Raw genomic sequence first — 16,080 nt, forward strand, 5'->3', positions numbered from 1 at the left:
TGTCCCCCCAACATCGCTTGACAACCGATGCTGGTGTGTTTATGTCCCCATAACTTAGCAGTTCAGAAAAAAGAGACCGATAGAATAAGTACTAGGCTTCTAAAAAATAAGTCCTAGGGTCGATTTGCTCGACTAAAGGTGGTGCTCCAGCATGGCCACAGTCACACGACTGAAACAAGTAAAAGAGTAAGCTTTCATATAATTTTGAGGGCAATTTTCTAGAATGCCTCCTATTGCTGAAGTGTGTGAAATAGGAGTGACACCTGCAGTCAAACTAAAAGCTTACCAATGTGAGCAACATAATGGTTGTTGTAAGGCATGAACTTGTATCCGTGTAGACACATAGCCAAGTTCCTTAACCTCATTGAAACCCAATATCAGTGTTTTAAAGGTATCTCTTTTACTCTTTTACTTGTTTCAGTCATTTGACTGTGGCCATGCTGGAGCACCACCTTTAGTCGAGCAAATCAACCCTGGGACTTATTCTTTGTAAGCCCAGTACTTATTCTATTGGTCTCTTTTTGCCGAACTGCTAAGTTACGGGGACGTAAACACATCAACGATGTTGGGGGGGAGGGACAAACACATACACACATCAACGATGTTGGGGGGGAGGGACAAACACATACACACACACATACATATATATATATATACATATACATACATACATATATATTTATATATACATATATACGACGGGCTTCTTTCAGTTTCTGTCTACCAAATCCACTCATAAGGCTTTGGGCAGTCTGAAGCTATAGTAGAAGACACTTGCCCACGGTGTCATGCTATGGGACTGAACCTGGCACGATGTTGTTGGTAAGTAAGCTACTTACCACACAGCCACTCCAGTTGATTTTTTAAAACAGTAAGTCCATAAGAGCTGTCATCATTATTATCGTCATGGTCATGGTCATCATCATCATCATCATTTAACATCTGTCTTCTGTGCTGGCATGGATTGGATGGTTTGACAGGGGTTGGCAAGCCAGAGGACTGCACCATGCTCCACTGTCTGTTTTGGAATGGTTTTTTTTTTACAGCTGGAGAAAAATGAATTTACTCCAGTAATTGACAGATGCCTCATTTGTTGATCTTGGAAGGATGAACGGTAAAGTCGACCTTGGTGAGATTTGAAACCAGAGCACAAAAAAACTGAAATAAGAACTGTAGAGCATTCTATCCAACACCCCAACAACGGCTAATTTGCTGCAAGAGAATTATGTGATTCTAACAAAGAAGAATTGCATTGGATTCAATTTGTTGAGAATCAACATGCTGTCAGTAGAATAATCAGTAGACACCTGCATAATCAGTAGAATCTGCAGGTATTCTAGTTGAGCGTCAATTGCTTCTATCATACAAATCTGTGACAAGTTTTAAGCACTGCCTCACCACCTCTGACTAATCAATAGAACAGAACAAAGAAAATAGGCAGAATTTAGAGGTATATACTTACTAGTTTCATGTAGACTCTTTTTTAATGTCATCTTAGATGTTTTCATAAAAGGATTTGTCCATGCAATAGCCTATATGAAGAAAATAATAATAAGGATGTTAGGAAGTTGAAAGAGAAGGAACGACCCAAAGGACCTCTGGCTATTGAATATGGCTTGCTCTTTTGGTATAGTGTTGGTATAACATCAGCCAGAGCAAAAGTGTCATGGATAATAATAATAATAATAATAATAATAATAATAATAATAATAGATCTCTGGCTAATCATCCATGCAGGAAGTGCAAAAACTTGTCTTAACTGGTATGTCATATGTATTGAGAAGAGCATTGTTGCTGTAAATTTTCTTTCCTTCTTTCCCCTTTATTCTGTTTTATTCTTTTATTCTTTTATGTTTCAGTTCAATGACTGTGGTCATGCTGGAGCACCGCCATCACAATCATCTTTCCACTTTTCACCTTTGTTGGAGCAGCTTTTGGTGAAGGATGGAGTTCGATGTCCTTGCCCTCTTTTGAGTTTCCTGCCTGGATATTGGCTCATCTGGGATCTTGGTGAGCCAGAAGTCAAGTTCATATTTGAAAACATCTACGTCTACTCCATGGAGGCTCTTCAGATGCTTTGGCAGACAGTTAAACAGCTGTGGGCCCTTGAAACCCAAGCTATTGCAGTACATCGTCCTTGCCCATGATAAAGCAGTCGGCACAGTGGGGATGGCACAGTGGGGACGGCACAGTGACATCCTGTTTGTGGTCTGGTATAGCTCTTTATTCCAAAGTTTGGTACCAGAGTTTCCAGTTTCTTCCATATATATATATCACTGCATACCTCTCCCGCCTTCGTTCCAGGGAGTAGAGTCGTAGCTCTTTCAATCTGTCCCAGAAGCTCAGTTGTTCTATTGATGCAATTTTCTTTGTGTAATGTCGTTGGACTGCTTCAAGCTCTGCTATCGTCCTTGTAGTATAAGGTGGCCATAGCTGAGAGCAGTAGTCCAGTCGGCTGAGGATAAATGACTTCCATAGTGTCATCATAGTTTCTTGGTCCCTTGTCCAGAAGGTTCTCAGAATCCAACCGGCCAGTCTTCTGGATACTGCTACCATTTCGTTGATATGTGTGTTAAATGAGGCATTCATTTTGCTCATTTCTATTCCAAGATCATGCCCCATATTTGATTCTGGGATCGTTGCTCCACTTGGTCCAACGTACTGATGCCGTGATTCTTGAGCAGTGCTTAACTGTTAGCGGAGAGCCTGGAATTTACTTGCATTAAATTGCATGTTGTTATTCTCAGCCCATGTATAGATGGCATCTAGATCTTTCTGCAATAGCGTAGCATCAGAGGTGTCCTTGACTGACTGTGCGACTTTTGTGTCGTCGGCATAGCTGGTAAGCTTGGCTGCCTCGGTCACTGATGGCATATCTGATAGGGCTACTACTTTTCTATTTTTTATTTGTTTCCTTTTTCTCTCTGTCTTCCCCTTTTCTCTATCACATGACTCTGTAAATGAACAATCTGGTGTGCTTGTTTTAATGGCCTACCAATGTATACAGTACGCTTCTCTGCCCTAGGTGTCAGGAAGACACTCGGCAAGAAATGGAAACAGAATTGAAAGAAGATGCTAATGAAACTAATAATAATAATAAAATAGTTTCAAAATTTGGCACAAGGCCAGCAACTTTGAGGAGGGGTAAGTCGATTACATCAAGCCCCAGTGCTCAACTGGTACTTTTTTATTAAGTATTGAAAGCATGAAAGGCAAAGTTGACCTCAGCAGAATTTGAACTCAGAACGTAAAGATGGATGAAATGTCCCTAAGCATTTTTCCCAGCATGCTAACAGTTTTGTCAGCAAAGTCTTGAGTATATGAAGAGAATAATTCTTGCTAATTTTGGTATCTCTTTTACTCTTTTACTTGTTTCAGTCATTTGACTGTGGCCATTAGTCGAAGAAATCGACGCCAGGACTTATTCTTTGTAAGCCTAGTACTTATTCTATTGGTCTCTTTTGCTGAACCACTAAGTTATGGGGATGTAAACACACCACCATCGGTTGTCAAGCAATGTTGGGGGGAACAAACACAGACACAAACATATACACACACATACATATATATGGCAGGCTTCTTTCAGTTTCCATCTACCAAATCCACTCACAAGGCTTTGGTTGGCCCAAGGTTTTAGTAGAAGACACTTGCCCAAGGTGCCATGAAGTAGGACTGAACCCGGAACCATGTGGTTAGTAAGCAAGCTACTTACCACACAACCACTCGTGAGCTTTGGGTCAGCAATTTTAGGAGAGTGGGTAGGTCAATTACATCAACCCCAGTGCTCAACAGGTACCTGTCTTTTTCAACTCCTGAAGAAAAGGTGAAAGACAAAGTAAGGCCTCAGCAGAATTTGAACTTGGAATGTAAAAAGCCAGTCTATCGCAGAGTTACTCAAGAAACAGGAAAAAAGAGTGAGAGAAAGTTGGGGCAAAAGAGTACAACAGGGGTCGCCACCCCGCCTCTGCCGGAGCCTTATGGAGCTTTAGGTGTTTTCGCTCAATAAACACACACAACGCCCAGTCTGGGAAACGAAACCATGATCCTCCGACTGCGAGTCCACTGCCCTATCCACTGGGCCATTGCGTCTCCACAAAAATAAATGTTCTTTCTCAAGCCATGCCAGACTCACAAGGGCCAGTTTCCCCAGTTTCAGTGGTGCAGAAATTCCTCACCTGGACGGGACGCCAGTCCATTGCAGGATTACTCATTTTTGCCAGCTGAGTAGACTGGAGCAACGTGAAAATGAAGTGTATTGCTCAAGAACACAACACATTGCCTGGTCCAGGAATCAAAACCACAACCTTACGATCATGAGTCCAACACCCTAACCACTAAGCCACGTGCCTCTACATTATTATTATTACTGCTGCTGCTGCTCCCACCGCCGCCGCCGCCGCCACCACCACCACCACCACTACTACTACTACACTACTACTACTACTACTACTACTACTACTACTACTACTACTACTACTACTATTCTAAACCTGTAAAAGACAAATTTGCACATGCCATAGGATCATGGAAGTACACCTAAACGAACAGTAAAAATTCACATGAATTATCCTCATCACCATTACTGCCTTAGCACTATCATTATCGTCATCAACAATAGCAGCAAACACCATCAGTTCAAAAATGTCTTGCGCTTTAAACTGTGTTAACCCTCTTAGACCTGGGTCCCTGTGTCTAACTTTACTCACCACTTGGGCTCCTGAGCTGAATTTCAGAACAACCTGCTGTACTTGAGGAGACCTATTGAGTCAAGTACATGAACATCGAAATAAATATCAATGGAAATAGTAGTTATGATACCTGTGCCGGTGGCACATAAAACGCACCATCCGAACGTGGCCGTTGCCAGCGCCGCCTTGGCTGGCTTCTGTGCCAGTGGCACGTAAAAGGCACCGTCTGAATGTGGCCGATGCCAGCGCCGCCTTGACTGGCTTCCGGTGGTACGTTAAAAGCACCAACCGGTCGTGGCCACTGCCAGACTCTCCTGGCACCTGTGCCGGTGGCACGTAAAAAGCATCCACTACACTCGCGGAGTGGTTGGCATTAGGAAGGGCATCCAGCTGTAGAAATTCTGCCAGATCAGACTGGAGCCTGGTGCAGCTTCCTGGCTTCCCAGACCCTGGTCGAACCGTCCAACCTGTGCTAGCGCAGAAAACGGACGTTAAACGATGATGATGATATAAAGCTCAAGAGTAACAATTGCAGACAAACTAATGGACAGAATTAGCTGCATCTTCTTCTATGTGTGTTGTTCGTTATCACCTTACTGGGAATCCAGCAGGCATGGCATTTAACTTAGCGGGAATATGGCGTGACAGGGTTAATATCAAAAGAATTCAATGGAGTGTGAAACCAGCCTACCTGACCCTTAGGATTGCATAAGATGGTGGTGACATCTGATTCAGTGGCCCAGCTAGGTTGCTCTTTAAACAGGTAATCCAAAGGTGACTGGTTATTGATGTCTGTGTGTGTAGAGGATGCCCACACAGTCATTATAGAATTTCGAGGAAATTTTGCTTGTGATGGGAACTTAAAAATGACAATAGGTTCACCCTCGAAGTTCTGTTGAATTATGTGATTACCAATCTCCATTTCCTGAAATAAGGTTAGAAAGGATCAAAATAAAAACAAAAATACCCAACTAGATTCTCAAAAGAGTTATATTGTAAATAGAGTTTAAATAAAGGTCGTCGCGTGATCGTTACCAACGTCGCCTTACTGGCACCTGTGCCGGTGGCATGTGTAAAAAGATTCGAGCAAGGTCATTGCCAGTACCACCTGACTGGCCCCCATGTTGTCAAGCGATGCTGGGGGGGGGGGGGGGCAAACACAAACACACACACACAAACACACACTCACACACACACACACACACACACACACACACACACACACACACACACACACACACACACATATATATATACATATATACGATAGGCTTCTTTCAGTTTCTGTCTACCAAATCCACTCACAAGGCTTTGGTCGGCCCGAGGCTATAGTAGAAGATACTTACCCGAGGTGCCACGCAGTGGGACTGAACCCAGAACCATGTCGTTGGTAAGCAAGCTACTTACCACACAGCCACTCCTATGCTTATATAGAGATAATAATTTTAAAAATATAAGAAAGAAGAACTTACCTTTCCTTCAGAATTATACAGTCGTATAAACTTGCCATTGGGATCAACTTCCAAAATACTGAAATGAGCCAGGGCACTGCTGTAATGGAAGTAAAAGATAAAGAGTGAAGAATCATAGGTGGAAGCTGATGATGTTGCTATTGTTGTTGTTGTTGTGGTGGTGGTGGTGATGGTGGATGTGGCTGTGTTGGTGATAGCATGAGCAATGGTGAAGTGATGTTGATTGTAGTTGTAGTGCTTAGCCCAAGCTCAGTACTGACTAAGCAGACCTGTGATCAAAGCATTCCAGCCATGACTATTCCAAGTGAGGTACTATATCCCCTATGCCGGATGTATTTCCACAGAAAATCCTTATATATAAAATTCAAGTTGTGTGTGTGAGACTCTGTCTCCTCTGATTTAGATTCCTAACTACTCCCACATTTTGCGGTGCAGTTTAACCAAAAGCGGGTATCTTATAGTCGTCATTCATATCGAGCCCTTCTGGGTATTAGCGCACGTCTACGATGAGTCTACGATTTAAAAAAAAAATTACCATCATTTTTCCGCATTTTTAATGATTTTTGCTCAGGTTATATAAGGGAAGTAACTCTCTAAAAACGCTTATATAGTTATTTCCCTTACAAACCCGAGCAACGCCGGGCGATACTGCTAGTTGGAAATAAAGGACATCGCTTGCATGATGGTGGCACTCATCTATAACTACCATGGAAAGTCAACGCAAGGAATAGACACAAATAACATGCACACACACACACACATACACACATATACGAGGAAGTGGTCCTGAGAAGTTACTGGCTTTAAGAGTGTCACGAAAGGCCTGGTTGGAGGCCCCAACCTTCCAAGTTCTTTTACAGGGCTTCGATTTAAACTGAAGGACTGGTGCAATAAGTGTGTGAACCTGATGGGGGAATATGTTGAATAAAATCATAATTAACTGATCCCTCCTGTATTTTCTTTTACTGAAAGCCAGGAACTTTTCAGCACCCCATCATACATACATACATACATACATACATACATACATACAGATATGTATGTATATATATATACATTTTTTAATAATATACTATTATTAATATTAAGAAATCAATATCAGATATTGATTTCCTAATATTAATAATAATATACTATTAAAATATGTATGTATGTATGTATGTATGTATGTATGTGGTGTGTGTGTGTGTGTGTGTGTGTGTGTGTGTGTGTGTGTGTGTGTGTGTGTGTGTGTGTGTTGTGTGTGTGTGTGTGTGTGTGTGTGTGTGTGTGTATGTATGTATGTATGTATGTAATCGCTCGTATTAAATATATAAATACTTTAATAGTATTAATACTTTGATACAATAGAGCACTGAATATAAATTCAGTATATAATATTCTCATTGAATATATTTAACTAAAGATTTATATATATGTATGTATACACACACACACACACACACACACACACACATATATGAAGATCACAGGTCCTTCCCAAGCCACAGGGTCATAGGGCTGGTTTTCTGGATTCTATGGCATACATATATCCCCACCCAGGACAGGGAAACGGTCAGTTGCAAGCTTACTAATTTTTGCCAGTTGAGTGGACTGGAGGAACGTAAACTGGGTTATTTTGCTCAAATGCACAATGCATTGCCTGGTCCCGGAACTGAAGCCAGAATCTTACAATCATGAGTACAATACTAAGCAATGCACCTCCACACACACACACGTAAGGGCTTCTCTCTGTATCCATCTACCACATCCACAAATCCACTCACAAGTCTTGAGACTAAAATAGAAAGCACTTGCCCAAAGTGCAACACTGTGGTATTGAACCTGAAACCATGTGGTTGGGAAGCAAACTTCTTACCGCACAGCCATGTCATTCTTTATTCTTTATTCTTACTTGTTTCAGTCATTTGACTTCAGCCATGCTGGAGCGCCGCCTTTAGTTGAGCAAATCGACCCCGGGACTTATTCTTTGTAAGCCAAGTAGTTATTCTATCGGTCTCTTTTGCCGAACCGCTAAGTGACGGGGACATAAACACACCAGCATCGGTTGTCAAGCAATGTTGGGTGGGGACAAACACAGACACACAAACACACACACATACATATATATACATATATACGATGGGCTTCTTTCAGTTTCCGTCTACCAAATCCACTCATAAGGCTTTGGTCGGCCCTGGGCTATAGCAGAAGACACTTGCCCAAGATGCCACGCAGTGGGACTGAACCCGGAACCATGTGGTTGGTAAACAAGCTACTTACCACACAGCCACTCCTGCGCCTATGAGTATAAAACTGTTCAAGGTTTGACACTGAGAGAAAAGAAATAACCACAAATCAAAACAAATATCCAAATACTATAGAGAAGATATGAAATTAGTTACCTTGGATACTTGGTAGCATAGTCATTATATTTGAGCTTCTCATAATATTTAGATACATGTTGCCATAGTTCTGCACTTTTAGTTGGATTAGAAGTTTTACTACTGAAAATCTGTTCGGAAGATTTTCCTTCAATGAAATCTGATGGAGAACTGAAGTCCCATGGCCGAAAGCCTAAAAGATTTAAACAGAAGAATATATTATATTGGGAACTAATTAGAGCATGGGACAAAATGCTTTGCAATATTTAGTTACATTAAGGCAGCGAGTTAGCAGAATCGTTAAAAACCAAAGGAGAAAGAAAAAAATCATTGAGATTTAAAAATATATTGAAGTTAGTTGGACTGTTTCCTCTTTTTCTGTTCTTGAAGAGGTTGTTTGAATAAGACATTTGTGTACAATCACACAGTGAATTCAGTGTAGTTTAATTACACACATTTCCAGCTAAGAAATCTAGTCAAACAGTAAAGTACACTGTAGCATCAATACTACACAGATTTATATGTCAGTAATTTGATTACTGAAATAGCTGCCAGAAATGTGTTATTTACGCAAATCAAATTTTCCCATTAAATGGAGACCTTAATAGATGTCTCCATGGTTTGTTATAAACAGGTACTCAGTTCCGAAAGTGATTTTCCAGAATGTCATTTGGACTTGTCCTTCATAATCTATCAATGAAGACATTGTGTAAAAGACAGTTACTCATGGTTTCTGTAGTATTTAATTCAATTGCTTAGTCCAATTACATATACAGTATCAGCTAAAAGTTAAGATTTACTCTGAAGTATATTATATTTTAATGCATTAACGAAACACAAAAATACATATGCTTTCTCATTGACTCTATTCTCTTATTGTCATTACCCCAACTACTTGTCATTTGAACTCTTCTTCACCAGCAAATATCAGCTTCACATACTTTTAGCTGTCTACTCTCCTTTCCTCTTCTGCAAGTCACACATTATTGATATCCATCTTGCTCCATTACCTCCAACCATTTGCCCAAATATTCATCTCTCTCTAGCATTATTCTCCACTATGGATGCCTCTCTCTAATCCCTCCATCCTCTTTTATATCAGTTTCAAATTTTGGCATGAGACCAGCAATTTCAGGGATGGGGTGTAAGTCAATTACAATAACCTCAGTGCTCAATTGGTACTTATTTTATTGACCTCAAAACAATGAAAGGCAAAGATGACCTTGGCAGAATTTGAACTCAGAATATAAAGATGGATAAAATGTTGCTAGGCATTTTTCTTGGCATGCCAATGGCTCCGCCAGCTCACCACCTTCATCTTCTTTCATATTTAATTCTTTATTGCCCACAAGGGGCTAAACATAGAGGGGACAAACAATGACAGTCAAGGGGACTAAGTCGATTATATCGACCCCAGTGCGCAACTGGTACTTATTTAATCGACCCCGAAAGGATGAAAGGCAAAGTCAACCTCGGCGGAATTTGAACTTAGAACGTAACTGCAGACTTATCATCGCCTTATCTTCTTTCATATTGTCACCATAATCACTTTGTTTTTACTATTTCAGCCTCTTCCTACATCTCACCCTAATTCATCTGAATTCGCCTCAGTCACCCTGCATCATTCTTCATACTGAAGCCCCATTCTCCATCTCAGCCTAACTCATCTTTTGCTGCAGTGGCTTTCTTTTCTACTCACTCTATCAATCAATGTCTCCTAGAACAAACTGAAAAAAAAAACATTAAGCAATAGGGATTCCTTTTGTCTTAGGCATGAGATGTTTTGGCACAGCTGTTTTGGCACCACCAATTTGACATCACTGATTCAACACTGACTTATTTGACATCAGACATTTTAATGTTTCTATTATTTTCTCCCTCTTTCTCTCTCTTTGTTTATGCTGAACCCTAATTATAATTATGCTCATAATTATAGAATTTTAATATATATATATATATTATATATATATATATATATATACACATATATCTATATATATCTATATCTATCTATCTATCTATCTATCTATCTATATATATATATATATATATATATATATATATATGTAGATATATAGATATATATATATATAGGAAGTGGCTGACCTCCCTTGTTCGAAGGTTATAATGGACACGGGTTTGTGTGTCACATAGGTAGCTAGAGGTGATGGCCTCTTGGAGCTAATCAATGGCAGCATTCGTCCTATATTTCTAGACTGCCATATTAGCTGGGCAATAACTATTAATATCCAGTACCGCTGCCATAGTTTCCTTCAGAGAGACTTCGAAATAATAATATTTCTATATATTTATATCTATTCATCTATTTATTATATATAAATATGCACACACACGCATATACATACGTATACATATAATGAATAATGATGAATGTAATGAATAATAATTATTTATAATTCTGGTACCAGGCCTAAAATTTAGGGGAATGTTTTAGTCAATTAAATCACCCTCAGTCCATGACTCGTTCTTCCTTTTATTGACGGTGGTGAGACAAAAGGCAAAGTTGATTCTGACGGGATGTGAACTAAGAACATGATGGCCTGGAAGAAATACTGCAAGGCACTTTCTCTGATGCTCTATAATAAGGAAAATCATTTGAAGATATAAAACATACATATAGGCGCAGGAGTGGCTGTGTGGTTAGTAGCTTGCTAACCAACCACATGGTTCCGGGTTCAGTCCCACTGCGTGGCACCTTGGGCAAGTGTCTTCTGCTATAGCCCCGGACCGACCAATGCCTTGTGAGTGGATTTGGTAGACGGAAACTGGAAGAAGCCCCGTCGTATATATGTATGTATATATGTGTGTTTGTGTGTCTGCGTTTGTCCCCCTAGCATTGCTTGACAACCGATGCTGGTGTGTTTACGTCCCCGTTACTTTGCGGTTCGGCAAAAGAGACCGATAGAATAAGTACTGGGCTTGCAAAGAATAAGTCCCGGGGTCGATTTGCTCGACTAAAGGCGGTGCTCCAGCATGGCCGCAGTCAAATGACTGAAACAAGTAAAAGAGTAAAGGGAGTATACAGGCAGAGCATGGCTGTGTGCTAAGACACTTGGCAGAAATGTTAGCTGGTAAACTGGCAGAAATGTTAGCACGCCGGGTGAAATGCTTAGTGGTATTTCGTCAAATTCCGCCGAGGTCGACTTTGCTTTTCATCCTTTCGGGGTCAATTAAATAAGTACCAGTTACGCACTGGGGTCGATGTAATCGACTTAATACCTATGTCTGTCCTTGTTTGTCCCCTCTATGTTTAGCCCCTTCTGGGTAATAAAGAAATAGGTATTTCATCTGCTGTTACGTTCTGAGTTCAAGTTCCGTCAAGGTCGACTTTGCCTTTCATCCTTTCAGGGTCGATAAATTAAGTACCAGTTACACACTGGGTCAATGTAATCGACTTAATCCCTTTGTCTGACCTTGTTTGCCCCCTCTGTGTGTAGCCCCTTGTATGCAGTACAGAAATAAGAAGCTTGCTTCCCAACCACATGGTTCCAAGTTCAGTCCCACTGCGTGGCACCTTGGGCAAGCATTTTCTGCTATAGCCTTTTGGCTGACCAAAGCCTTGTGAGTGGATTTGGTAGATGGAAACTGAAAGAAGCCCCCATTGTATATGTATGTATATATATTTGTGTGTATCTGTGTTTGTCCCCACCACCATTGCTTGACAGCTGATGTTGGTATGTTTACATCCCCCGTAACTTAGCAGGTTGGCAAAAGAGACCGATAGAATAACTACTAGGCTTACAAAGAATAGATCCTTGGGGCAATTTGTCCAACTAAAGGCAGTGCTCCAGCATGGCTGCAGTCAAATGACTGAAACAAGTGAAAGAATAAGAAGATATAAAGAACCTGTATTGAAGGTCTGCGTGTAAGTCCTGCTTATATTGAAGCTCTTACTCCGAGTGTGATCAAAGAAAATATTTTCTCTGTAATCTACGTCTGTTTCAATAGATCTTCTGCCAGCGTGTGAATACATCCTGCAGGTTTCAAACACAGTTTTGTTTTTGTAGCGAAGGTAAATGTACAAGTGTAGGTGTATAAAGTTGATGGCCTGCTTCTAGATGGTGTACTAGTAGGCTTTTAAGAGAAGCCTCAACTGAAAAAAAAAAAAAAAAAAAAAGTAGTTCTTGGATATATTCTGTTTACAACTTATTTGGCCACACAGTTCTTGTGTTCACTGGAGCTTTTGAAATCTGTAAGATAAAACAAAATACTTTGGTTATTATGATTAATAATAATAATAATTAATTCTTTTTATTGGCCACAAGGGCTGACACACAGGATTAGAAAACATAAAGGGACAAAACAGGACGAAAAGTTACAAAGGGTTTTGTCCGTTTGTGAAAAAAATCATGTAAAAACAGTATAACAATCAAATAATATAACAACGAAAAACTCCCAATAGGGGGAGGCGTTACGAAAGGTTCCTGGTGGAAAAAAACCCATAAAACCCAACGGGAGCCTGGTCAAAAGGGGGGTAGAGAGTAATCCTTTCTACTATAGGTACAAGGGCCAAAATTTGGTGGAGGGCGCTAGTTGATTACATCAACTCCAGTGCTCCACTGGTATTTATTTTATCAACCCTGAAAGGAGGATAATAATAATGATTTCAAATATTGGCACAAGGCCAGCAATTTCTGCTGGTATTTATTTTATCAAACCTAAAATGATGAAAGGCAAAGTTGACCTCGGCAGCATTTGAATTCAGAACATAAAAACAGACGAGTTGCCACTAAGCATTCTGCCTGGCACGTTAATGATTCAGCCAACTTGCCACCTTTTTAATAATAATAATAATAATAATAATGATACTAATAATAATAACATAATACCTATTTCTTTACTACCCACAAGGGGCTAAACACAGAGAAGACAAACAAGGACAGACAAACGAATTAAGTCGATTATATCGACCCCAGTGTGTAACTAGTACTTATTTAATCGACCCTGAAAGGATGAAAGGCAAAGTCGACCTCGGCGGAATTTGAACTCAGAATGCAACCGCAGACGAAATGCCACTAAGCATTTCGTCTGGTGTGCTAACGTATCTACCAGCTCGCCGGTGACACGTAAAAGCACCCACTACACTCTTGGGGCGTTTGGCGTTAGGAAGGGCATCCAGCTGTAAAAACTTTGCCAGATCAGATTGGAGTCTGGTGCAGCCATCTCATTCACAATCTTCCAACCCATGCTAGCATGGAAAGCAGACGTTAAATGATGATGATGATGATGATGATGATGAAGGTGTTTAGCTAGTAGAATCGTTATAATGCCAGGCAAAATGCCTAGCAACATCTCATCCATGGTTATGTTCTGAATTCAAATGCTGTCAGGGTTGACTGAGCTTCTCATCCTTTTGGGGTTGATAAAATTAGTACCAGTTGAGCACCAGGGTCGATTTAGTTGACTTGGCACTTCTCACGAAATTGCTGACCTTGCACCAAAATTTGATACCAATAATAATAATAATAATAACAACAATCCTTTCTATCATAGGCACAAGACTTGAAATTTTGGAGAAGGGGCTAGTTGATTACAGTGCTTGACCAATAATTTTTTTACTGACCCTGAAAGAATGAAAAGCAAAGTCAACCTTGACAGAATTTGAACTCAGAACGTAAAATCTGGAAGAAATGCCACTAAGTACCTTGTCTGATGCATAAATGTTTCTGTCAACTTGTAACCTTGTATATAATACTACTACTACTACTACTACTACTACTACTACTACTACTACTACTACTAATAATAATAATAATAATAATAATAATAATAAATATTATTTCTAATATAGGCAGAGACGTGGCTGTATAATTAAGAAGTTTGTTTCCTAACCACATGGGTCTAGGTTCAATCCCACTGCATAGCACATTGGGCAAATGTCTTCTTCTACAGCTTCAGGCCAGCCAAAGCCATGTAAACTAATACACCTGCTTGTTGTTCCTTCCCCTGTCTTCGTCTTTTTGTTTTCTGTAAATTTGAAATACATTATAAATATATATTTGACAGGCTTGTTTCCAAATTTGACAGGCTTCTAGCTACGAAATCCACTCACGTGGACTTGGCCAGCTTTTGATTTTGGCTGAAGATACTCGACTAAGTTGCTACACAGTGGGACAGAACTTGAAACCAAATGGTTGAGAATAATAGCATGCTGTTTAATGATAGGGCAATGATATCTGGAAATGAGCAGACCTATGATTGTGTACATCAGGAGTACTCAACCATTTTTTGTCCATGAACCCTTTTGTATGTTATTTTATTCTAGTGGACCCCTATCGCCATTCTGTGTTTATAAACTAATTTTATAGATACTTCTTTCAAAGTTCCTATTTGATTTATCATACATTTACTAGTGTAGGTTGAACTATATAAAATGTTAGAGAAAGTTCCAACTTTGATCGTTAAATTTTTTTTATTAGACTAAATTATAGAATGTGTCCTTCCATTTTTAGAGATAGTTGAGTGTGGTTTGAAGGAGGTTTGGCTGATATTTCCAGCAAATTGAGCGATCACACAGAGGCTCACTGATTTTTTTTATGGCACTTCATAAGATTTTCTTTTCCTATCGCCCTCTCCAACAGATCTGTGATCAAAGGTGTTCTAGTTACGGCCAATGTTTCTTTAAGAAAGGAGGGTGTAATTTGACTTATTTCTAGCAGATAGATCAATTTACAGAGGTTCTCTCATTAGCTAATTACGCCCATGGTATGGCTAAATTCTGCTAAAACACAAATTAAATACATGCATGGATTTTAACATTTGCAACGCCCACTCATTCGTAACAAAGGAATTATGGTCGAATTAGATATCGTTAAAAGTTAAACGCAACGAAACAAAACTTGGAAATAAAAATTAAGTTAAAAACCAATTCGTTGGTAAAATTGTTCAGCAAAATCCAAAAGAAATAGTTTTCTTGCATTTTTGAAGATGAGAAAGAGAAATTTCGTTGATTGAAATAAAAGAAGAAAATAATGTAATTTTTGGTCTAATAAAAGATATTTCCTTACATGAGTAAATAGACTGGAGTATTGCGTAAATAAATGTTTCTTTCTATTAAAATTGTCATTCAGATTTATGTTTTACATAAGAATAGTTTTAAATGTTCATTGAACCAACGACGAAAAGACGAATCACATAACATATCGACTTTTTCTTTTGATAATAGGAAAAACAAAAAAGTTCCTAGAAACAGTTTTGAGTGAAGATTTGTCGCAAAGAAGACACAAACATCGAACTTGTGCAGTTAGCGTGAAAAATAACGGACAAAACTTGATGACGAGAAAAGCTCATAGAAGAGAAGAACGTCAATAGTCTGAGAAAAAGAAAACAAAATCATATGAACAGCAAATGCATATTTATTTCACTTGAATCAGAATAACCAGAAATTGAATTTAGAACATAATTTTGTGATAATAAGAATTTGTTTCTTTTAAGAAAATACGCAAAAAGAGCGTCTTATTGATCACGGTATTTCATTGCGGTGATCGCGGATTATAACGTGCAGTTTTTCACTTCAGTAAAAAAAAGTTATCACTT

The 16,080-nt window shown here is 39.4% G+C and overlaps 1 protein-coding gene across 3 annotated transcripts in view; it reads right to left on the bottom strand.

The window, feature by feature from the left end:
* Positions 1–15,864, bottom strand: part of LOC115217282 (lamin tail domain-containing protein 1-like) — a 28,766-nt gene extending 12,902 nt beyond the window's left edge. Inside the window, exons 1-6 of one of the 3 annotated variants that reach the window (XM_036507233.1) lie at positions 15,552–15,864; positions 12,391–12,734; positions 8,545–8,716; positions 6,161–6,236; positions 5,380–5,613; positions 1,463–1,532 (exon numbers count right to left, since the gene is read on the bottom strand). In XM_036507233.1, the coding sequence (XP_036363126.1) occupies positions 1,463–1,532; positions 5,380–5,613; positions 6,161–6,236; positions 8,545–8,716; positions 12,391–12,517 (679 nt within the window). In that variant the 5' untranslated portion in view covers positions 12,518–12,734; positions 15,552–15,864. Of the gene's footprint in view, positions 1–1,462; positions 1,533–5,379; positions 5,614–6,160; positions 6,240–8,544; positions 8,717–12,390; positions 12,735–15,551 lie in introns of all 3 variants that reach the window. The other 2 variants (XM_036507232.1, XM_036507234.1) reach the window with 2 other exon arrangements.
* Positions 15,865–16,080: the final 216 nt, after the last annotated feature.

This window comes from Octopus sinensis, linkage group LG11, assembly GCF_006345805.1.
Source record: "Octopus sinensis linkage group LG11, ASM634580v1, whole genome shotgun sequence".
Lineage (NCBI taxonomy): Eukaryota > Metazoa > Mollusca > Cephalopoda > Octopoda > Octopodidae > Octopus > Octopus sinensis.